The sequence below is a fragment of the Acanthochromis polyacanthus genome, chromosome 12 (genome assembly GCF_021347895.1).
Source record: "Acanthochromis polyacanthus isolate Apoly-LR-REF ecotype Palm Island chromosome 12, KAUST_Apoly_ChrSc, whole genome shotgun sequence".
Taxonomy (NCBI): domain Eukaryota; kingdom Metazoa; phylum Chordata; class Actinopteri; family Pomacentridae; genus Acanthochromis; species Acanthochromis polyacanthus.
In genome coordinates, this window is record NC_067124.1 from 16,550,481 (window position 1) to 16,575,240 (window position 24,760).

The 24,760-nt window shown below is 40.3% G+C and overlaps 1 protein-coding gene across 1 annotated transcript in view; it reads right to left on the reverse strand.

The window, feature by feature from the left end:
• cdkal1 (CDK5 regulatory subunit associated protein 1-like 1) overlaps positions 1-24,760 on the reverse strand; it is a 280,453-nt gene that overhangs the window by 160,311 nt on the left and 95,382 nt on the right. Inside the window, exon 8 of the mRNA XM_022193047.2 lies at positions 3,683-3,786. Coding sequence (XP_022048739.2) covers positions 3,683-3,786 — 104 coding nt within the window. The remainder of the gene's footprint in view (positions 1-3,682; positions 3,787-24,760) is intronic.

The following is a 24,760-nucleotide window of genomic DNA, read 5'->3' on the forward strand; positions in this document are numbered from 1 at the left end:
TATACAACTTCATTAGACAATGCTGTGCCACTTCACTTTCGCACAAGAGGCCTCTGCTGTACCAAATATCATCAAGTCCACAGCATCTATGGCTTTGAGTTTGCATTTTTAGATTATATTATTTGGTAAATGGACGGTCATGTGGATAAAACACAAGAGGAAAATATGCATCAGGAAGAATATCCGTATCATTGTGTACAAGACCAACCTGTGCCACAGCGAGTACAGTATTTACTCCTTCAATTCTGAATATCCATAATAAAGATAGCGAAACATCATCTCTTATTCTCTTATTCCAACTGTCTGTAAATCAAACCAGCCAGTAAACCTCCTGCTTCCTTTTTCTCTTCATGAAAACACCCAACTGTCTCACACACTCATGTTTCCTGCATTGTGACAGAATAACTTCCAACTAACACACACTTTAATTTCCACTGCAGTCCAACTATGCAATGTTGCTCCATTGCCTTGACTGATTCCTTTATTATTTAATGTATTTAAATCCTGTACCTGAGATTATCTGGATAAGTGCTAGTGGCATTTTCACAATACATACCTGCATTGTTTTAAGGAAGCCACACAGAGTCTCAAAACATCAGTTTGCATTTGTGCTTCTCTAACTTCTCTGAAACAAGTGCAGGTGTATTTTTACTCTGCTTTCTCCAACATCACACGTGTAAAAAAACATACAAACGCACACCGAGGCTCAAGCAGCTGGTGAGTTTGCCCTTGACTGCCCACCCTGTGGCAGTGGCATGGATGCAGCTGTTTTAGAGGTTCTGGGTGGGATTTAGAAAGCCGTGTCCTTGTCAAGGGTATATTCTAGTCAGAAACCGAGACTGCGTCCGGAACAACATGAAAATTTGTTCAAATCATTGAGATGGTTCTGCAGTGGTGGTGCTGGCAGAGGAGCAAACCTGCAAAGATATTTTTCTATTTGTACGGTCGAGTTGCAGTAATCATAAAGTAACATTCTGTGTTATTCAAACATGTGCAACTGCATGACACCAAGTAGGATTGTTGTAATACATCTCTATCTTGCAAACATTGAGATGTGCAAAACAGTGAGCTGTGAAGTTGTGTCAATAAAGCAACACGGCTATTAATGTGTGCGTAAAAACACTGTTGGTGTGCCTGCATGGATCTCTGGACCAATAAATCCTCAGAGCACACTGCCACAAAGCTTTTTATTCACAAGTTATATCATCAGCTGACTGTCAAGCGCTTTTTTAAAGTAGGAAGTTCTAAATGAATTGAGTTGCACAACAGCCAAACAACTGCTGGCAGTGCTGAGCGAGTCAGGTGTTGCTGGCTTATTCATCAAATGGGACACATGAAAAACTAAACGCACAAAGCTGGAATATTGTTATAAAAGCTCCATGTGTAAAGGAAAACAAAAAATGTGGATTCACTATTGTGTACAAGATCCTCAGGGGGAGAAGAGGAAGGCAATGAACGTAAAATGAAGCAGCATGATTGTTCACATGGAGACTTTTTTACATTTTTCAACACATTAGCACATTTTAGTGATTTTAGAAATAAACACTTTGGAGTTAAACATTAAGAGTTATTCTAGCTAGTTCAGTCAAGCTAAAATAAAAAGTTTTTATAGATTTTTTTTTGCCTCTTACACCTAATAATCAAGACTACACTTGACCAGAGTTTCACCCTCTGGACTCTTAAACTTACTGGCATTTCTGAATGCCACGATATGTTTAAAAATATTATTTTTTCTGGTTGGATTTTTAGCTTTTTCGCTGTTGCATAAATTTTTTTTTAACCAAATCTGAGTTTAAAACTACGGCATTTCATCAAAATAACTTCACTCTGTAAGTGGAATTTATAATTTCACGAAAAATAAACCATTTGCACAAACAAGAATATGCATAATACACAAACATCTACATTAATGAATTCAATTCTTCTCTCCTCGGGGCGCTGAATGAGCCATCTGTGACCAACGGTCACATGACAAAACTTCAGTGACCCTCGGCTGAACTGCAGGCAGTGTTTACATGGATCAGATAGAAGACAAGCACAGAGACGAATTAGAGTGATTGAGAGGAAAATAAAAGCAACTTAAATAGAAATGTAGAGGGGGAAGTTGTCAGCAAGCTGTCTGAAGACACATATAGTATGGTGAAATATATTTGGCAAATTATTGTACACAGAAGAGGAAAGAATAAGTAGTTTGTTCAGGATATAAGAATGTAAGTAGTGCAATATGTCAAGTATATGTGTCTATATACTTTTCTGGTATTGGTGAATTCTGGTAGCCTAGCCGCGCTAGACCCAGCTCTGAAGACACAAGGGTCTAGGAACTCTCGACAGGGAGGGAGGCGGGCTAAAAGGTTGTCTATCAAATCACTCTGCAGCTATTGGGTAGGTATACAACCAATCAGCGCAACGAATAGGCTGACGGAGTTCCTAGAGCGCCGGAAATCAGAGGATGCGGTAGTTCGGTGAAGCCTTATTTATACAGTCAATGGGTGAAGCTCAAGTATATTACAGACATGTTAACAGAAAGATTATTCAGAGTCGGTGCTAATGGAGCTCAACGACTGTTGTCGTTTTTGTTGTCCACCCTGGCAGAGAATTAAATTTGTTGCCGTGGGTTGTCTAGCGCGGCTAGGCTAGTTGTTTCCGGTTGTTTCTGTCAGAATCGTTGCGCCTCTGTCGTCACTTAGTTATGCCCGCCTTCTGACTCTACACTTCATGGTGATTCGTCGGCCAGTTTTAGGAGCATCCAACCTCGAGGCTTACCGAGGGTAACTAGACCCACCCTGGCAGAGAATTAAATTCGTTGCCATGGGTTGTCTAGCGCGGCTAGGCTAGAATTCTGGGGCATGTTGATTCCATTTTGTCATTTTATTTGTAAAATAAATAATCAAAGAAATTAAACTTGATTTGCATGATTTGTATGATGAGTGAATTGTTTCCACTTCTACCTATACTTCCATAGCGGCAAAGGACAAAAAAAATCCAAGAATTGTACGTATCTATAATGTTCACGTCCATATTTTTTAATATTTTTAATACGTGCAAGAGCAATGAAATGTATTTTTCTAGTGTAAGTTTATACTCATGGAATACAAAGATCTAATAGATATAATGTATGCCAGTACAATGTGCAATACAAAAGCTGCAAACCGAATGGCAGCTCCTCCATGAGATATGTGCCCACTTGTGTTATCAATGTGCAGACTTGCCCTTGACTGACCCGCCTGAGGCTCTAATAGAGCCCCGGCCTGCTGTGCAGTTGGGGATTCTGGGAATGTGCTCTTAAGGAACAGATGCCAGGGCACAACAGCTGTTCCTCTGGCATCGAGCTAGAGCCAACTGGCCGGACCCTCTACCCAAGAACAAAAACATCAACATGTGTTACTAAAACCTCCCCCTCTTAATAGGACACACAAACACATGCAAGGCACTGAACTTAACTGATACCAAGAGGCACATTTAAGGACAGAGACACTAAATAATGAATCGAAAACCGCCTACTTTGCCTAATTCAGCACTTGAAATTCTACAGCCGAATTAAGCATATTAATCAGTATATTTGCCAGGCATTTAGTGAGCCTTATTGGCTTTAAATACCTCTTTAAACATGTTTTTAATTGTCATATCATATAAACGCCATGATTCAGATTCATGTTGTGACTGTGCACGATAAAGCGCTCACCCTGGAACGACTGCCTGGCTCTCTCCACCAGCTCCTCGATGGGATAACTGGCCAGGTCTCCTCTGGCATGCTTCGTCTTGCAGTAGGTGCAAGCATTCAGACACCTGCAGCGACAGAAAACAGACAAGAAATTAGAGAGCAGCTTTATCCCAGGGTTAGAGTTTGTTTGGTCTTGTTTGCTTTTGTGTTTTTGTGTATTAACCACCAAGAATACATGACATCAAAGACAAAACAAATGTAAAATTTCATATTAAACACATTGTGTTTACCATACAGCACTTTACAATAAGTTTCAAGTTTATAAATGCTGCCTTGTAATTTGAACAAAACTATAGAAGCTTTTATAATATATATACTCAGTTTCCTGTTTATTACCTTAGGTAAACCTACAATTAAGCCCCAAACTATTTATGCCCATGACAAATTGAGAGTTTTAGCTAATTTGGATTGGATTTGTATGCGTCTTCTGGGTAAAAATGATAAGACTAATTTATAAAAGATGGGATTACATTGTGTTGGGGTAAATTTTAACTACACTATGTCAGCTGCCTGCTGAAGATCACGATTGCGATTCTACTACAAATCGATCACTGCTGACTTATCAGGACTTATCTGTCAGATCTCATGCGACTGAGCAGCATTGACGGTGTACTGCGCTCTCTGAGTGCTTTTCTTGTTTTTAAATTCCATGTCCAAAGTTATTCTTACTCTTTCTTAGTCATCAATTGCAAAGCCGCAACTCAATCAAACAGTTCTTAGAATTGCGAACAGTCTTTCTTCCTGCCTCCACAGGGATTTAGATCCTCCTAATGATGATCTGTAAATCTTTGAGATTTGAAAGTTTCTTCCTTATCACTCTGGTCTTCAGTTTCCTCCACAGAATCTGGTCTGGACTCCAAAATATTCTTCTTTTCAGCAACGCCGTGACCACCTGTGTTTCAGATCACGGAAGTTTCAATGCTGTCCAAGGACAAGATTTTCTGCATGAAGTTTTCCTCCAGAATTTGAAAGTACTTTTCTTCTCTCATGATGCCATTTACTTTGACCAGGTAGCTTTGATCGCTGGAATGGCGTTACTGGAGTTGAATGCTTCTCCTTTGTAGTTCCCTAAACTGAAGACCTTGAGTCGAAACAACCTTTTTTCCATCTTATTCAACTACAAAACTGAAGGCCAAAACTTACTTTGCTGTCCAGGTAAGCTTCTGCAAAGGCTGGGTGAGCTTTTTGTGCCTGTCTTGGAGCAGACTCTTTAGTCAAGCTGCAATTTTTAAAGTAAATGTCAAAAATTTCAACGACTACGAATAAATTTGTATATGACATCTTAAGCATCTTTATAGTGAAGAGCAGGGATGAGTTGTAATCTATGATCTTTTAAAGAGAGAACAATTTACCAGTCAAACAGAAATTCACTTTAAATCCAAATTATGCACATTTTGGCCTTAACAGTACCTAAAACAAACGTCCTTAAAATTTTTAGCTTTTTTAAGGTGATAATCTTTAGTTTAAGTGCTGATTTTATCATCAAATTGGAGGCTGTAGTTTGTGATGCCGTTGCAGTGGTAAGTCTTTACCGTAGGACTGTTGTATTGAACTGCAGTTTTGCTTGAGTGTGTATGATTTAGAATATAACATCTCAAACTGGAGAAAGGCAGTCATTGATAACACAATAAATTCAAATAAACTGAACCATAACTGTGGGGGAAGAGTGAGAAGAACAGAGTGAGTATACAAATGAATAGACAAGATTTTTAAAAGAAGATTATTGATGAATACTTGGTGAATAGAGCAGAAGCACCACGAGCAAAAGGCCAGTTAGAACTATCCTTTCTCTCCTAAAGTGTTCAGAAGGACTTTAGCTAATTCCAAAATGACCGTGGACAGCTGTCTCTCAGACTAAAGCAGCAGTGGAAAAACTGGACTCAATGCATTGTTTTGTTTTATAAAAAGTAGAGCGGCTTAATTCAAATTGACCATGAAAAGAAGACAATAAAGCAGAAAAAAAAACAACTAAAATACACAGAATAAAGAGAGAATAGAACCATGGTAGGGAATAAACTCTGAGGGAGTCTTTGTTTAACATGAAGGAGGCTTTTCTTTAAGTGTTGTGTATCAATCACTATCGAAAAGAAGAAGAAAGGCCACTATTAAAGGCATTTACTCCAATCGGGTTTCATTTCTGACCTCCAATTTGACATAGTGGGTTTAGAAATATATGCTGTTATTACCACAGTAGGGATTTTTTTCAAACATTTGGCTTAAAGTCCTTCCAACAGTTCTGGTTAGTTGCAGGAACTTGCTGCTGGGTCATTTCAGTTAAACACTGTGGCATCCCATAACCGGAGCTCTGCATGTCAAGGAGTGTTTCCAAGAACTCATTCACATACAAGTGATAACTGAGTCCAGCTACTCATAAGGAAAACAACACGACTGTCTGATGGAGACAAACAATCTAAAGCTCACAGTGTGTCACGGAGTTAAAGTTGTTTTGCTGTGAGGCTTCAAATTTTCGGTTCAACGGCAAAAAACATCTCACCAGAGATTAATAAGCATCAAACGCAGTGATGTAAGGAAGCCAGTGTGAGACTATGAAATCAGGCTGCTGCAGATAACAAGCATAAACCCTGTATCTGTCCGTGACAGACTCATGAAGGAGAAGCAGGGATTCCCCAGAAACTTAAACAGACACAAACTCCTGCTGAAGCACAAATATGACTGTTGGCATATTTACATAATGTGTTTTTGAACTGGGTCATGTAGATTCTGTTTTGCTCAGGAATAATCATTTTTCTCAATTACTTCTTGTAGTATAAATGTCTGTCACACTGAGAGATCTTAGTGGATCCTGTTGTCTTTCCTACACAGGGAGTTGAAGCAGCTCTGGAATAAATATGGTGAGACGTTACAGATCAAGATGAGAAAGTCTGATCAGAGAAAATTGCTTTTCTGTAAGAGCAGACACTCTGGTTCTCTTTATATTTTCTTTCAGAGAATCTCTATACAAAATGTTTTAAACTCAAAATCTTCTAATAATGGTTCACTTTCAGTTTAACCGCAGTCCACCACTGCAGGCTACTGAACAGATTCACTAGCAGGAAGATCAGCCCTTTGGACACCGACAGGTTTGAAAGGCACATTGTCTTTAAAAGAAAAAGTCTAAATTACATATTTTATTACAGCCAGAAATTGTAAAAACTGAGAAAATGTCAACTTCAATTCAACTTTCCCACAATCCTTGAACTAATCTTCTATAATGTGCCGTTTCATCTGGAATTTTTTTTTCCAGATCTAAGCTTTGAATTGTGACACTTCATCCAAATTGGTCTATTCTGCCTCTTTTTTTTTTCTTTTTTTTTAAATGGCCAAAACTAAACACCTTGTTCGAACAAGATTCAGTAAAACGCTAAAAATTCTGAGGTCATAGGTGAAACAGTGAAGCCACGAGTGACTAAGATGTTGCCAAAGGTTATGTCGTGAAAAATTCTGAAACTGTTCGACTCAACTGGACTAAGCTGAACTGCAGATTTACACAGAGCAGGAGACAAAAAAAATACATGTACTAAAACATTTTTACTATGAAGAGGCACAAAAAATCCAGCATTAGTAATACTTGTAAACATTTTGAAAAACAAACATTGTACATGTTGATTTTTGATTGTTTCATTTTTCTGAGATAAATATTCAAAGAAATTCAACAAAATATGTACAAATATTTTTATAGTACCAGGATCACTTGGAAATTGTTGCAGATGTCTTACTAAATAAATCATCAATGAATTAAAAAAAAGTGTATCATTTATGGCATTTTGACTTTGCTATGCTGCACAAAAGCATGTTTTAGCTGCTTCTACACTGAGCCATGGTTGTGCTGCTTCCTTAGAGGTGCAGTGAGCAAAATTCAAAGGGTTCAAAAGATTAACCCATTGCGCTTCAGTTGCGCTTCAGTGTCCCGCCCACGGTACACTTTGAGATCTGCATAAGCAATTTGCTAAATGTCTGAAACTGCAAACGCGATTATACAAACACTATATACCGATGGAAAGCTTAGATTCTCATGAATCCGCCGGTATAAACCACTTTCAGATGTGATTACCACAGCGGGTAAAATAAACACATTTGTCCGACAAACAACGAATATCCATCCATCCGTTCTCTATACACGGCTTCAAGGTACACAGCGCGACTCACATTTCCGGGTTCATTATTACACACACAAAAAAAAGATTCCACAAAAAACGGCCATAATCCAACCTTTTACATCCAGACAACACAAGCCAGTAAACTATTTTGTCCAAAACATGTCCTGAAGTCGGTATAAAATCCACGAATCGGTCGTTTTCAAGGAAATGCACCTCGCGATGTGCGTCCAATATTCCCTATATTTCTCGTCATTTTTTTATTTACAAATAGAATATTAGCGATTTTTTGAAAATGGCTGGAATTGACTGCAGCTTAAAGGGTTACGTAGTTAGTGAGAAATTAAGATAAAGCAAAAAAATTCCCCAAGTTAGTGATTTTAGTAAAAGGAAGTCACATTTTTAAACACATTGTTTCCACCACACTGTAACTATATAATCGTTTTGAAATACAATCAACGTGAGAGGAGCGTTTCTAATGTCACAAATAACCACACAGGAGAGCAGAAGAGAATACAGCGACCCACTCATCTATCCATCCATCTCAGAGTATTGCTTATCCTGGCTGAGGGCACTGAAGATGGCAGCTAGGTCACAGGACCTCGCTGTGGAGAAAACACAGACAGATGGGACCCTGCGAGCGTGCACGTGCATTAACACACACACACAAAGAGACACACACACACACACACACACACACACAACACCAGGGGGTCCATCCATCTTAATGTGATCAGGCCCAGCTGAGTGGATCACACCAACATTAATCTCAAGAGACAGTCAGTGGCCTGCTTGGGTGTCTGTGTGTGTGTGTATTTGCATCAATTATGCGTGTGTGTGTGTGTGTGTGTGTGTGTGTGTGTGCGTCTACTGAGCATTTGTCCAGTATCACAACAACGCTTTAGCAGTTTCGACTTCTCCATTAGCCTGAACACACTGCGACAACTACTCAGCACCTCAGACCAGCAGTGAGTGAAGGACACGGCGACACTTTCACACATTGGGTTGACTACAAATTTGCAGCTGCTGTTCAATAATATCTTATTCTGCCTAGCAACAAGAAAATGATTTCACCATTACTGCTCATGAGAAAGACGTGGATCAAACATCGAACACTCCGGTGGCATAAAAGAACTTGTTTTGTGGCATTTATCCAGGTTGTTTTCTCCTAACTAGATCCTTGCGTGTGTTGTATCTACTCTCGGATGTACGTCGCTTTGGATAAAAGCGCCTGCTAAATGAAAATGTAGAATTGTATAATCGCAAAAATACTTCCAGATTTAAGCATTTCTGCTCCTTATCAGCCTCCATCCTTCCCCTACTTAATATCTGTCCTCTCTCCTTCTGTTTCATCCCAGTTAATTAAACCACAGAGGTAGCTGTTGTACCTGACAACAGTGTACTTCATCAATGTGTTGCAATGAGAAAGGCTACCTCCCCAGTGTGTGTTCCAGTGTGAGACAGGGAGGCTATTGTGTGGCTTCAGCCTTAAAACGGTAACAAAGAGAGAAAGCCTGAGGTTCCTCTATACGTTTGTGTACCTCCCTCGACATACACAAACACACTATAGCTGCCCTCAGAGGGCTTCGCTGGTGCAGCATCTCAGAGACCGACTGGGACGGAGCTGAGCACTGAAAGGTTCCCTCAATGATAAGCATTTTGGATCAACACATTAATTAGAAAAGTGCTCTGTGCATAAACAAATTGGGCCATTGGTGCATTTAACGTGTGTGTGCGCATGTGTGTGTGTGTGTGTTGGCAGAGGGTTCGTATTGTGCCAGCTTCAAAATGTAATTATGAAAACAAAGCTTAAACTGCGAGGGGAAGTCTGAGCGCCGAGTGCAAGATTATTCACTGCACTTATTGTCAGCACTGGGAGAGACGGTGAAGTGGGTATATAAGCAAACAAAATCTTAAAACTGCTATTATGAGACCGAACAAAGCCTCGGGCCTGTAAGTTTGCCGTTAGTGTCATCTCAAAGTCAAAGTGGAGGTGGCAAAATAATACGGAGTCAAGGAACAAAGAATGCCGACACAATGGAGTTAAGACCTATTAAGAGCAATGAATAGAGCATGATTAGTAATTCAGAAAAAGATTAGCAGCTAAAGCCATTTCAAGTTACATGGGAACTTTGCACGAACATTAGTGATGCTGTGTGACTCACATTAAGGTAATATTCCTGATAGCTTCAATGTTATCGGGAACTTTAAACCACGAAACCAAACATTTCTGTGGAGCTTAACCATCTTGGCTCACTTTTTAAGCTAAGTGGAGACACTGAGGATAAACCAAATGACAGAAAAGTATGTGTGAACACAACAATCCACATTTACTGAGAGCCGGTTAAGTCTCCGGGTCAGAAAAGGAAATAAATTACCTCAAGCTTTTCCTGAACCCAATATTTCATATTAGGGTTATTTTTTTGCATATTTGTGAGTGTGTACATGTGTGCACGCTTCCTTTCATCTCCTACTGTGTCTATGAGCGAGTCCTAATGCAGCTGGGGCCCATTTCTCTCAGCGTTCAATCCTGCCTTTGTGTCTGACCTCTTGAATTCTGTTCGTGAGTCTCATGCTCTGAAAGAACTGTGTGTCAGTGTGTGTTTCAGAAAATGAGTCACATGCTGATCTGAGTTTTTTGCCGCTACTACAGCAGCCTCGCTTGTTGTTTTGACTGGAAAAAGGCAGCACGTGCATGTGTGCGAGCGCATGTGCATTTGTGTGTGAAACCACAGCAGCATGTCTATAAAGGAACTGCGAGTGTTTTCCCAACTTCTTGTTTTGTCTGTGCACAGATCTGAGCTGGTGTTTGTGTTAGATCAGTCGGCCCATTGTTGCTGCACAAGAATGGTGTTTGTTATTGAACATGTAGGCTCGCTGTTACAGTCAAAGTGTCCATGTGAGGTTAGACTTACAGGCCAACTAATCCTGTCACCTACTGACCATGTCACCTGTCTAACTGACTTAAGTGATGCAGCCATTCAGCAGACACTCTCGCAGATTGATTCTCTGACAAGCTACCTGAAACACAACAAGTCTGAGAGAGACCTTTGTATGAACCTTTGTGTGATTTAAACTTTAACTCAGCTACACTGCTTCTAAATCACTTCCAACAGCTGTTACCAGATGTTCCCTCCTTACAGACTGCAAGTTTATTTAGCTCCAGCAGCAACACCAGCTAAGGCTACAGTAATGGGAGCAGCAAGTCTTAGCAGCAAGATGGTAACCCTGCAAGAACCAATCCATCTCCTCTGACTGGCACCATCAGGACACTGCACAGCAAGAAGTGCATTCACCGTCAGAACCACAACTCTTCCCAGGACAGATGAAACTGCCAGCCATCAAGTTAATAGGCACACCAAAGAGCTATTTTCACTTTAATACATTGGTAACAGGGCTGACACAGCACAGTATTGCTAAACTTTGCTAATGCACATTGACTGACTGAGGTAATGTTGGTTACGTTCGTGGGTAGTTGGTTCTACTACACCATTAAGTTGAAGATCTTTACGTCTCTCATGGATGGAGGGTTTTGCTTGCAAACTAACATCCTGGCACCATAATCCACATATACAAGGAAACTCTAAACTCTCACTTGACATAGACTCTTTGTTTCTGGTGTGGGTTCAAGCACATGGATCACAGGAAGGCAGAACAAAGACAAGTTCTTACACACACACACACCCACACACTCACACACACACACTTTAGTTCTTTTTAAGTTCATTTATTACATGTATTACATGACTTCTTAAAGTTATCTTTGATAAAATCTTTATTTCTTTTCAGTTTCTCTCTCCTGGTCTTTGCTCTTAACTCGTGAAATCATATCTGTATAGCAGCTAATTAAATTTTGAATATTCACACACACTTGCTCTACTTAAGCATCTGTTTCCTTTCTAAGTTAAGACTTAACATGTACTTAGCATGCTATCTCAGGCCTGCTTGATTAGCAGGTAGAAATGGTTTCTGTCTCGGTATACTTCACCTTCTCTCCTTCTCAGTATGGCTTTTTTTTTTGCCTCCTTAAGCAATGATTATATTTACAATAAGTGTCGTCTGTTCTCAGCAACAGAGGGGAAGTTCATTGAACTGGAAACCTCAAAAATAACCCAATAGCTGCAGTAAACAGTCAGGCGACAGTAGTAAGGGTGGACTGACCCAATGTCTGTTAAGTCGATGTTGTACCTTCTACGTACATGTAACGTCAATTTCACCATATTACAGAGTCCGTAGTAGTTGGCGCAGACCTGCAAACATCCATGTGCTGTCTAAAATCTGTGCCACTTACACTACGATGATAAAGGTGAAAGTGTGAATACTTAGCAATGGTGTGTATGCACAGAATTTGTAAATATGACCTTCGCATTTATGAAACACAGTCTTCCAGGTAGACCTCTGCTGGACTAGAGAAGTTGCATAATAGCAACAACTATCATACGTAGGTGCCTCAATATCATAGTGTAATCAACACCTAAGTCATACCCTTGCAAGTAGCTGATGCTGATTATGAAAATGGTTGGTGATCTATTGAATTGTCACAACAAAAGTACAGCAAAAAAGACAGTACATGCCTAATATGTGTCAGAAAAAAGCAAAGTTCCACACTACAGCAAAGCAAATCTTTAGCTGATGAAGCGGCCTTCTTAACATCTTCCACTACTAGAAGGCTTTAAGTTTCCAAACACTCAATTCATCGTAGCTGTAAAGACTCTCATTTTAACCCTTTAAGCTTCAGTCAATTCCAGCCATTTTCAGTACAAAAAATCGCTAATATTCTATTTTTAAACAAAAAAAAATTACGAAAAATACAGGGAATATTGGACAGGCATCGCGAGGTGCATTTCCTTGAAAATGACCGATTCGGGGATTTTATACCGACTTCAGGACATGTTTCGGATAAAATAGTTTACTGGCTTGTGTCATCTGGATGTAAAAAGTTGGATTATGGCCGTTTTTTGTGGAATCTTTTTTTTGTGTGTAATAATAAACCCAGAAATGTGAGTCGCGCTGTGTGCGTTGAAGCCGTGTATAGAGAACGGATGGATGAATATTCATTTTTGTCGGACAAATGTGTTTTTCTCACCCGCTGTGGTAATCGCATCTGAAAGTGGTTTATACCGGCGGATTCATGAGAATCTAAGCTTTCCATCGGCGTATAGTGTTTGTATAATCGTGTTTGCAGCCGTCGGACATTCTTGAAATTCCTATGCAAATTAGTAGGTGTACCGCCGGCGGTACACTGAAGCTTAATTGGTTAAAGAGGGCCACTGACCTGAGTGCCATTTTTCCCTGTTAAAATCCAGCTCACTGAAGCCAGAATAACAAAAAGTGTGTCACTGTCCACTGTACATGTAGTCAGACAATCGTACAGACAAAATGACAAGCATCGAGTAAAACGCCTCATCGCTGGCTTGATGGTTCGACCATTTGCCACTTGGAAGGAAACAAGTAGGAAACTGGTTTGTGCAAATAGTCTGTAAGACAATCGGTTGTGTGTCTGTGTGGATGTGAGTTTGTGTGTTTCCCTGTGACACACTGGGACTAATTCAGTTACTCAGGGGTTCTGTAGCGTAATACCTTGTAATGACACACAATCTCATTTTGTCCAAGGAGACACATCAATCTTTTGGATTTACTGTGGGGAGCCGAGTCTCTCCTGGTGAGTGAGTGCCGAGAACAGTGGATGAAGAGTGAGTGAGAGTGTGTGTGTGTGTGTGTGTGTCTCAGGCATACATTTGTGTGTTTGTGTGTTAAGCAGTGGGAAAGAGGGAAATGGAATAAAATGTTCAGACCAGTGGAGCTGAAAACTACCCATACATTGGTTTGATAAACAGCAGGAAAGGCCACCATGGTACATAGCTTGAAGAGGTGTGGGCATGTGTGAGTGTGTGTGCATATGATCATGTGTGTTGAGAACAAAATAGGAAAAAAAAAAAGGAATTCCTTTGTGAAGGTGTGTGTTTGCGCTAAAATGTAAAATCAAAGCAGATTGCGTGTACGCTGGGCATCCATGCATCTCCGCGGTTCCACACATGTACGTGATCAGAAACAACATTCACTCCGCTGTAATTCTGCTTTTCTGAAGCACATCAGCACTTTTTCTCCCTCTTTTGTTGCTGCTTGACATGATGCATTTTCATTCCGGCTCCTCGGAGAGCAAAAACAACGGAGAGAAGAAAAGATGAGATCGTTGACCAACGATAAACCAAATGAAACGCAGTCAAGTAGAGCGGCCCAACGTGGATTTTGTGCTTCTTGTGAGATCAAGGAAAGATATGGGCAAATTATTTGAAATGAATATTGCGCAACACCCCAGTGGTGGATGTGAGGGTCTGAATACTGTATATGTGCTTTAACTGCTGGGTAAAAGAAGAAAAGAGACACGTTGGCATCTCACCTTATTCAAATCTACACTGTTACCCGATAAATTGAAATTACAAATGAGTACATAGGCCTGATTCAATTTGCTTTTAACTTGACTAATGACTTCCCATCTATCTCGCTTTTCTCTCCCTTTCTCTTTGAAGCAGAGACTTTCATCTTCAAAACAGCTCCTCTATTCGCTCACTGACACCACTATACTGATAATCGGTATTATAAAGTGTGTCACCGATGAACTGTGTTGTGTCTTTTTTTTCCCATGCCGTGCCAAGGTATGAAAAAGAAAAAGTGACTGATCTCTAAACAGAAACTGTCGTAAAGTTTGCTAAGAAAAGACTCTATCTTTTGTGGCCGTAAATGGACAAATGAGGGCTAGTGTGGTAATTAACATTTAACACTACTGAAGAACTGGATGTGACAGTTAGGAATGTGAAAAGAAAGCACAGATTTCTAGTGTCGTTCCAAGAAAAGCAAATCCTGTTTAACAATATTTCGGAAGTATATAAAATCTGCCAGATATACATGCATAATTCAAAAAGAAAAAGTGAAGGTTAGTGTGCCCCGTGCGCTTTCGCTGCTACAATTTCCTCCCAGCTGTGTTAAAATGTGCACTACTTAGCTGCAGCATTTGAGAAGGAGCAGTGAAACTCCCACACATCGATGCAATCACGATGTGCTTCAGCTCTATGAGGTCACAAAACTGCTTTGTGTAGCTTGGACATGTCAGTTAAAAGCTGAAACAATTCAAGAAAATATACTTTTGCTTGATATTTTTGATCATATGTGACATTATTTCAGGAAAAACCACCTTCCTCTTTCAGCTTAGCTTCTTATCATGCTGGATACTGGGATTGTTCAAGGCATCTGAAGTGAACAATGAGTTCTGTGTGGCCTCAGTGAGGCTCTTGGGTTTCTTTAATGGCAACAAGCTGCAACTTGTGTGTCTGAATCCAAATTGGTTTGGAAAAAGTGTGTGCATAGTTCCATATTTGTGGCCCCCACGAGCTTCAAAGCAGCGTGTGAATGAGATGTGAATGACAAATTGTCAGCCACAGTCACACATTCAAAACAGCTGAACCATTTCTGATGTCATGTATTCCACTTTCCAACAATATATGTGCACACAAACTTCTTCTTATTCTCAGAAACACACAGTCAATTATGACGACACACACTGAAGAAAGCAATTAATGAAATACTAGAAACAAATCTTGCCAGCTCCTACTAATATAAATTGCAGATGAATTAAGTGCAGCAGATGAGATAAAGGAAAGATGGTGTATAAATTATAGAGCTGCTAGGAGTCTGCATGAAACTTTAGAACATAAATTACAAACAAACAGGAGGTTGTGGTTCTGTAGGAGTAAGAAAGCGTGTAAACTACTTAACCGTTATAGCATTATAAATAAAAGCTATGTAGTCACAATATGGTCAAAAATAGGGCTGCTTTGGTATTTCGATGTTTTTTGTGAATTATCCGACTTACTTTGGGCCAGATTTAAAGCCAGGAAGAGGTCTACATGTGCAAACTCAGGTGAAAAGAGGCGCAGGTGACTACAGACTAGCTCGCCTAGGAACATCTGCAAAGGAAAAAAAAACTAAGAAAGTGACAAAGAGCAGAGGGTCTGCATTAAGAGGTATGAAAGCCTGTTCATGGGCCACTGAGGGAGCATGCTTTAGGGTTTTTCATGTAGCTAAACTTTGTATTGTATGTACTTTGACGGCAGGTTGTATCTCGTGCAATTAAATAAAACTATCAAACATTCTATTGAACCATCTTCTTATTTGTCTCCTGCATTATCTGAGAGCATTATTACTGCAAACCAAAACGATGAAACTTTCTGTTCCATTGCAAACTAAGCGTGAATAAACAAAATAAGTAGTTTTTGTATGAAATTTGTTTTGTCTCATATATATGTTTTTACGAATCTTCCATGTTACTAAGGGACGCCTGAGGTCACCAACAGATGTGATAAAATACTAATGCTGTATCCATAATTTTCATTATAAGAGCCTTCCTTTTGGCTTATAGGACACTGCTGATGTTGTTGCAGCCCTTACTCTGACCCCGTCTGTTCTGAGGCTAATCGTTTCTTCTGTGCATCTAAACGCCGCTGACCTCAAATCTCATTCTCTCTCAGCTGGCTGAGGCTTTGAACGTTGCACCTCAGTCACAATGGAGTAACACAAATCTGCATAAAGGTCAGCACCAACGCTGATAAGAGCTATTATTCTACAGTGTCGGCCTGCAGAGTGGATGGAGAAGTTGTGCCAGCCTGATGCAAAACACAGGAAACAAACCCACACCGGGGGCCTCAGCGCTAACACAAATATATTTGCAGTGCGCGCTAACACGCAAGCACATGCACGCTTTGCACTCCATCTCTGTTGGCTCTGTTTACACAGCATCTGTGTGTACAAGTGTCCTCTGCTACAGTGATTACAGTGATTACCTGTATAAATTAAGGTCTGCGAGAAATCAGCCTCTAGCCTGTTAAAATCATTTATGAGTGTAGCCAAAAGGAAAATGAATAGACAAAGCGGAAAAAAACCAAAACATAGATGGCTTCTATGTCGCCTGAATAAAGAATCTAAAACAGTAATGGTTAAAAGGTGTTAAATGTTCATTCAAACCCCAAACAATGGAATCAAGAAATATTCAACACGGCTTAATAGAAAGATTAAATTACCTTTCTGTTAAGTAAATAAATATGTTAGTGTAACTATTAAAGGTAAAAAAATAAATAAATAAATAAGAAGTGAATAGAGGGAGCTGAACAGAGGAAGGAGGATAAAATGTTCCAAGGTTGTCCATTATACCTCCTGGAAAGGTGAGGCCAACAGCTCAGAGAGGAAGAAATGTCCACCCTCCTCCAACAACAAAAAATAAAACGGCTATTGAAATTTATCACGTATTAAATCCTTCGATGGTTGCTTCTATTCAGCGTCTCCCCATTTGTCTATTGTAAGCTCAACTCTGCAAGAATTTGAAGGACAATAGTGTGCAGGAGGCGACTGCACAGAATACCCAGCCAAAAGTCTATTTTCGCAGGATCAGATAATAAAACAAAGAAATAAAAAACACACTGAAAAAGTAAAAGAAACGGTTTTGTGAAAAATAAATATTTGTGCGATGCATGGCCGCAGATGCTTGATGTGATTTTCATTTCAGAGTAATATTTAAAAAGGTTTCCAGCATTAATTCAACTCCAAACTATTTGTTGCAGAGCGGGAGCTGCGATCAAGCGTCAAGGCTGCAGTCAGAAATTCTTCACTCGTGCTTGAGAGCTCTCAAACCTCAAGACTTTCACTGAATATTTCTACTCCATCATCCCCGTCCTACCTGCCTGCCTGTCTGGAGGAAACGTGAGGTTGGTTATTGGTTCGGGGTTGGAGCAGAGGATCATTAACACCTGACTTCAGCACATTGTAATAACAGTGACAGAGATTATGACTGCCAAAAATGCAACTAAATAGAGAACAGGGAGGCTAATGAAATGTAATGAGCTGTAACGGTGGAACAAAGGGCTTCTTTTTTAATGCCCGGAGTCTAATAGCAAAAGGTTCACACAAACAGACGCAGCAACAAACACACACACACACACGCGAGTTTAATGACCCATTCTGACTGAGTGGCTGTAAATTCCTTGTTTATGACGCCGCTGCATCATGACTGAACTTGCTCACAAAAGGGCTTTTACTGTCGCACAAATATAGATATACAAAGAGCAATATAGGACCGTTAGTGTAGCCCCGGGGCAAAACGCACACACCAGCTTCCCTAATGGCATCAAGTGTGCTAAAACTGGGACTCAAAGCATTAGGAAGACAGAGCAAAGTCTTTCTCCAGTGTGACGGAAAAATGGACTCTGCCCTCAGGCTTATCTGTTTGCATAAAGCGTCTACGGAAGGAAAAACACAAGAAATGATCCAAATGTGGCAGAACATGAGCCAATTAAAGAGCACAAACCTGACATGAGCTGCAGGAGACATCCGGAACGAGGTAGAGCGGTGTTCAAAGCAACACCGTGTGAGTATACCTTCAATATTTTTTAATCATTCTGACTGATCGGTCAACATGCACACAAACACAACCTGTAAATATAAAAAAAAAGGTTCAAACGTTACAGGTTTGGTTCACCTTATGATTATGCTACTTATTGGGTGGTGGTAATTAAAGTAACGAACAAATTGACTAAATCACTCAAACTGAAACACCAAAAAGCAAACAAAATATGAAAAGCACTAAAACAAAAATGTCATGAATTAATCGCCAGACAAGAGTTCTTCTCGCTACCATCCGAGGCTTTTGTTCTTCCGTGTTTCCAGTGAAGACGACCCAAAATAGCTGTGCTAAAGGCCCAGGAGAAACTCGACAATGTTCCTTTTCTGCAGAGCCAGAGGCTATTTAAGGCCTGGCTGGACGATGCGGAGTCTAATTTCTGGTGGGGATAAAATTAATTTTGTGAAAAAAAGCCAATCTAATTTAGACTTAATAGGTGCAAATGAAATTAATATGCAACTTAATGAAACTAATATTGTGAATCAATTTCAACGCAAAATTTAATTTTCGTAGGTGGTCCCAGGTGAGACACTTCGCCGGGCTGTTGTGAGGATTTGCACTCATTAAGTGACGGAAAGACTGACTAAAATTACTGTGAGCTGATAAACTGAGAGGAGGATGGTTTCTATTTAATACAAACACTGAGCTGATCACTGTTTGTAGGCAAAAACTCAAATCACGCAGAGGTTTTAGAGGCTGTACATGGTGAAGCTGTAATACTTCAACAGATAATTTTACAGAAATCGACTTCTGTTTTTGTCAAATCTCCACCTTTTTCCACACATGACCCGACCTGCAGCACAGAGCCTGATCCATGACCGCCGTCGCATCCATTTACACCAACTACTGCGATCAGTGGAGCAGAAAGTCAAACACTTGAAATGAGTTATTCTTTCATTGATTGTTTTTTGAGTGCTTGAGCTCATTTGCGGCTTAATGGCTCTCATGGCTGCTGAGCCGAGCTGACTTCTGCAAGAGGAAATGAGAATGTTTGAGAGCGCCAAATTTAAAATCTCTCTCTTGTGACTGATTAAAGCCCTGAAAACTCATCTGTGTGTCTCAAAATGAAATATTTAGAAGTTGTATTTTATGAAAATAATCCCTCCCTGCCTCAACACTCTGAAACCCTAAAACTGCGTGTCTAAAGGACGTCATCTGGAAAAATAAAATAGCACTAAAGTTTCAGCATTTATCAGAACTAAAAACATAAACAACTGCTGGCTGTTCAACTCTCCGGTCTTTGAACTCTGTCATGGGTCTTTCCAACACTTGACTAGGGCTGAAATGATTCACCGTGTAACTGTAGTAATGTGATTACTAAAATGCCTCAAGGCAAAATTCTCTGCCTCGAGGGTTCTTTTAATCACCTATATACTATACATGTACAATACAGCGTGGATCTTCACCCATGTTCCACCCAGATGGTTATTTCTGTTGCGCATCGTGCTCCCTTCTGCTTTTTGATGCCGGAACACGCAAGCCAAGCATGGAATGCAAAATGGAGATGGAGACTGACGGCTACTCGTTTAATCGCCATTAAAATAGATAGAATACCTGATTATTAAAATAATCGATAGCTGCAGCCCTAAAGCTGACCAAATCCAAGACTGAAATTGTGATATTTCATCAAAATCTCTTTTTTTCCCCACATGTCCCATTTGAAAATTTACAAAACTAATTTGCTCTAATGAGACTCAGTGTACAACAAAACAAATCTGCATTCCTCGGTGCAACTGAGGAGATTTTAGAGACTCAGCTGTGACCAACCGCCGTGTAACTAAAATTCAGGGACTTTCCTGTGGAACTCATCTGAACTGCAGGCTGTGCTTCCATAACAAAATAAAACTAAGTAGAAAAATACCTGGACCAGCTCACCTACCACGCTACTCAAGCTGAATAAAACTACTTTATATAATAGCAAGTTGTATTATTAGACTGATAAACATCCGAACCAGAAACCAATTCTGAAGAAGACTGATGCTGAAAGCACCAGTTGACATGATTGGCTCTTTTGGTTTGTCACATATGAAACCCTGGAAGTCTGAATCTTTGTTTTTCAGTGAAAGAAAATAACATGTTTTTAATAGCTTATGATGTGTCATCTAGCATACAAAAAGGCACCATATGGACATGTTAAAAGGGTAAAAGTCAGTCTAAATGCCACGGAAGTGAAATGTTATTTTTACTCCAGAACAGCATAAATATAATTCAAAGCAGATGCCTCTCATTAATAGTAATAAAAACTGTAGGTATTTATTAACCGCATTTAAATATGTAAACCTTTTCATGCCATAAAAATGATTTGAGATTGCAGATTTTTTCAAAGATTTACACACTGAAGCATGACATCAGTTCGACATTGAGCAAAAAAAACAAAAAAAAAAAACAAGAGTTTAAATGAATGCGTCCCATGTGTTTGTAACAAAAGACAAACCAGCACAAACTGGAGTCGCTAAAGGCCAAACACTCAACTAATTAATGCTCTCAAATGTTCTCTTTGACGCAGAAGCAGCTGGAGAAAAACTACCACTGATGCTGTGCATGTTAGAGCCACACACAGTGTTGCCAACTTAGCGACTTTCTCGCTAAATCTAGCGACTTTTCAAAGCTCCTAGCGACTTTTTTTTGTCAAAAGCGACTAGCGACAAATCTAGCGACTTTTTCTGCCGTTTTGGAGACTCTGATAGGAAAACTCGGCTCATTCTGCAGTTACTGTTTTCAACAAGCAGCAGGTGCTGCTGTGAGCTTCTCCCCCTCCCAGAGCACAGGCTGTCAGTCCAGTAACCCCGCAGCAGTCCCAGTGAGGGGAGGGGGAGACCCACATCACTCTGCGGCCAGACGATAGATGAATCGCGCATGCGCAAAGTCACTACAGATCCCATCCAGACTTACGGAGCCATATAAACGAAAATATTTCTTCACTGTCATGCTAAAATAAACCACAGCATTTAGCCTCTAGTACAAAAACATATTTTGATTGTTTTATATTCACTTTTTGGTCTATTCCACAACGTTATTCCTCTCTCCTACAACGTTGATTACAATTACATGCAAACTGGGAAATATGCAAATTAGGCGATGACGTCATTTAGCGACTTCTAGCGACTTTTAGGACAGCCAACAGCGACTTTCCTTACTGAGGAGTTGGCAACAGCGGCCACACAGAGCGTCGCACAAGGATCCCTCTGTTTCATCAGCTGACAAATGTCGCCAGTGATGTCAGCACTACCTCAGAGGAATATTCGCCACAGATCATCTAAAATCGGCCACAAAGGACACTTTCTCTGGCTTTTCCTTGAGACACGCATTAAGAGGATCGAAAGCGGTGACACTGATGACTGACCGGCTCAAACTAAAGCACACAGCTCAGATGTTGTTTGGGGAAAAGAGAGATTTGGTCAACAGTCGATCCATCCAGTTAAATATTTGTGTAATCCATGTTTGTACTGAAAGAGTTCCAGTGAAAAGAGTAAAAACAAGGGGATTTATTCGCAGCCAGTCTGACCCTTCTGAAAAACAACAGCGAGATCATCTGGATCAGATGCGGACCCCCTGCTGGCGGCTGGCGAGGGACTGACATCTGCACGCACAACACAAAAACAGTGACAAAAGTGGAAGAAAAATGAGAATAAAATGCTGAGATGCAGGTTTGAAGGCCCACAAAAGCACAGAAAATAGAAACAGACAAAGAAGAGAGCTCATGGAGCAAAAAATACATATGAAAGTGACCAAAACAGAATGACAGAGAATGAAATCATTTGCTAACAATTATCAAAAACACGCGAGTACAGAAGGGCCAAAAATTGAAAGCAGCAACCTTTTTCTGTTAAAGATGCTAAATGTGCTGGTGGCCAGAAGTATTAATTTATCTGAAAAGGAGTGACAGACTTAACCAGTTGGATTTAGAGTTTTTCTAACAGATCAATGTAGTTTAAGAAGCTTTAGTCTGGAATAAAGAACACCGAGCTCTGTGGCCTACAAACATCTGAGACACAATCAACTCTTCAGGAAACAATTCGCTGGATTTAAACTGATGCTTTTTTAACAGAAAGCAGTTCTTAACGTTTAATGTCGGAAAATTAAAGAGGGTAAAAATAAGTACAAAGTCCTGCACCTCCAGGAAAACAGCATAACCAGAAGTAGAAATACGTCAAAAATGTATTTTGCGAAGCGCAACAAAACCTTAAAAAGAAAGCTCTATTTCTTTAATTATCCATTTTACATTAACAAAAAACAAAACAAAACAGAAATCAACATGGACAACATTTCTCCACTGGTGTCACCAATGCTGGGATATTTTACTCCATAAAGATATTTCAATATGCAGGTTTTTCAGAATAAGAGGTTTGCTTTTTGTGACTTTAAAAAAAAACATGTAGAAATTAAAGCTGCAAGCAGCGATGGACGGGTCCTCGCATCCACGCTGGTCGGCGAATCCACGCACGTCCACCAGGTGGCGCTGTGACTGAGAGTGTGTGCTGGCCTCTGAATCATATCTGGACCAGAGTTTAATCACACGTAAAATTTCAGCCAGATTGGAGCATGTTCAGACTAGTTATACAGCATTTCCTGCCCATCCACCACCAGGTGGCGCTGTAACTCAGAGTGTATTTCAAACAGTGGATGTGATGAGGGCTGGACTCTGATCACTCATGAAAAGTTTCAGGCTGATTTGATCATGTAGAGGCCAGTTATATACAGCATTTACTGTCCCTCCAAAAGGTGGCGCTGCAACTGAGAGTGTCTGTTGGCCTGTAGATGTGATCAGGATTGGATTGTGATCACACATGGAAAGTTTGAGGCAGATTGGAGCATGCAGAGGAGAGTTATACAGCAGTTGTTGTTTCATGGCGAAGCATCAAAACTCTAATGGTCGCCATGGCCACGCCATTTGGCTTCTGGTTAAACTTTTGATAACTTTTCCAAACCAAGTCCTGCTGTGTGGACTGACAAAATTTCAGGTCTCCTGGAATTATCCCCAAGGAGGTATTAACTCTCAAAAATGAGAAAAATCATCAAAAATCTCACAATTAATCCAAGATGGCCGACTTCCTGTTGGGTTTAGGACATGGCTCCAAGAGGCTTGTTTGTGCGTCCTGATGTGCTCTATAAGCCTCCCAAATTTCATGGATGTAGGTGAAACGTGCTGGGGGGGCTGTTTGTTAAAAATACTGTAGGGGGCGCTATAGCATGTGCAGTGCCGAGATGCATACAGTGTTGTTCCTTGGGTCAATGGTGATGTGTGTGGTAATTTTTGTGAGCATTGGAGTATTCCTAACCTGTCAGAAAGGGCTTTGTTTTTCATGGCGATATTTGGTTGCTACGGCAACAGCGTTACATGAAATGTCACACCCTTCACAGTGTGTGATTGTCAAGAGGTGAAGACTCGACTGACCAATTTCCAGCATGATATCACCAAGTTTGGGGCCATTGTACCTGAAAATATAAGGCCTTAAACTTACTATTACCAACAGGTGGCGCTATGACTTTTTCAAAATTTATGAGTGTGGATGTGTTCAGACTGGACCTGGTATCCAGCATGTGAAGTCTGAGGCAGATAGGATGTTGTTCAGCTGAGATATGAATCGTTAAATTTTCATGGCGAAACATCGAAATTGGTTTGGCCGCCACAGACACGCCCTTTGATGACAAGTCACCATTTTCACTGGGATGCATCATCAATGTGTTTAGGCTGTTGTCACTGCATTTGAAGTGAATATGATCAACTGGGTAACAATAGGGCATGAAAGTGTAAAAGATGTCTATTTCCTGAAACCACAAGGTGGCGCTATGACTGTCAATGAATATCCCTATGTGGATGACATCAGGACAGGACTGTCATCATACATGTAAAGTTTCAGGCAGATTGGAGCATGTTGAGAAGAATTAGACACCACTTCCTGTTTCATGGCGAAGGATCAGTTGTTTGAGGCTCCGCCATGGCCACACCTTTTGGCTTCTGGTTGAGTTTTTGATAACTTTTCATCAGAAAGGTCTGGTGCATGTACTGGCCAAATTTCAGTTCTCTCAGACTTATCCACTAGGAGCTATAAATTTTGACAAATGTACAGCAAATTCAAGATGGCCGACTTCCTGTTGGGTTTAGGGTGTGGCTGTGATTGACTTTTTGGTGTGTCCTGATGTGGTGCATATGCCCACCAAATATTGTAGCTGTAAATAAAACATTGTGGAAGTTGGCCTAATGACCACTGTTTCAATTTTGCAGGTGGCGCTATAGAGCCATTTTTTCACACATATGCGCAACTCCCATAAAATATCAAATTTTTCGCCAGTCCTGATGTGCACGCCAAATTTCACGCGTTTTGGTTCATGATAAGGCCGCCAAAAAGGCAAGTCATTTCCCGAGGAGCGATTAAGTTTGAAAAATTTACAGCAAATTGAAGGTGGCCGACTTCCTGTTGGGTTTAGGGCGTGGCTGTAATTGACTTTTTGGTGTGTCCAGATGTTCTGCATATGCCCACCAAATATTGTAGCTGT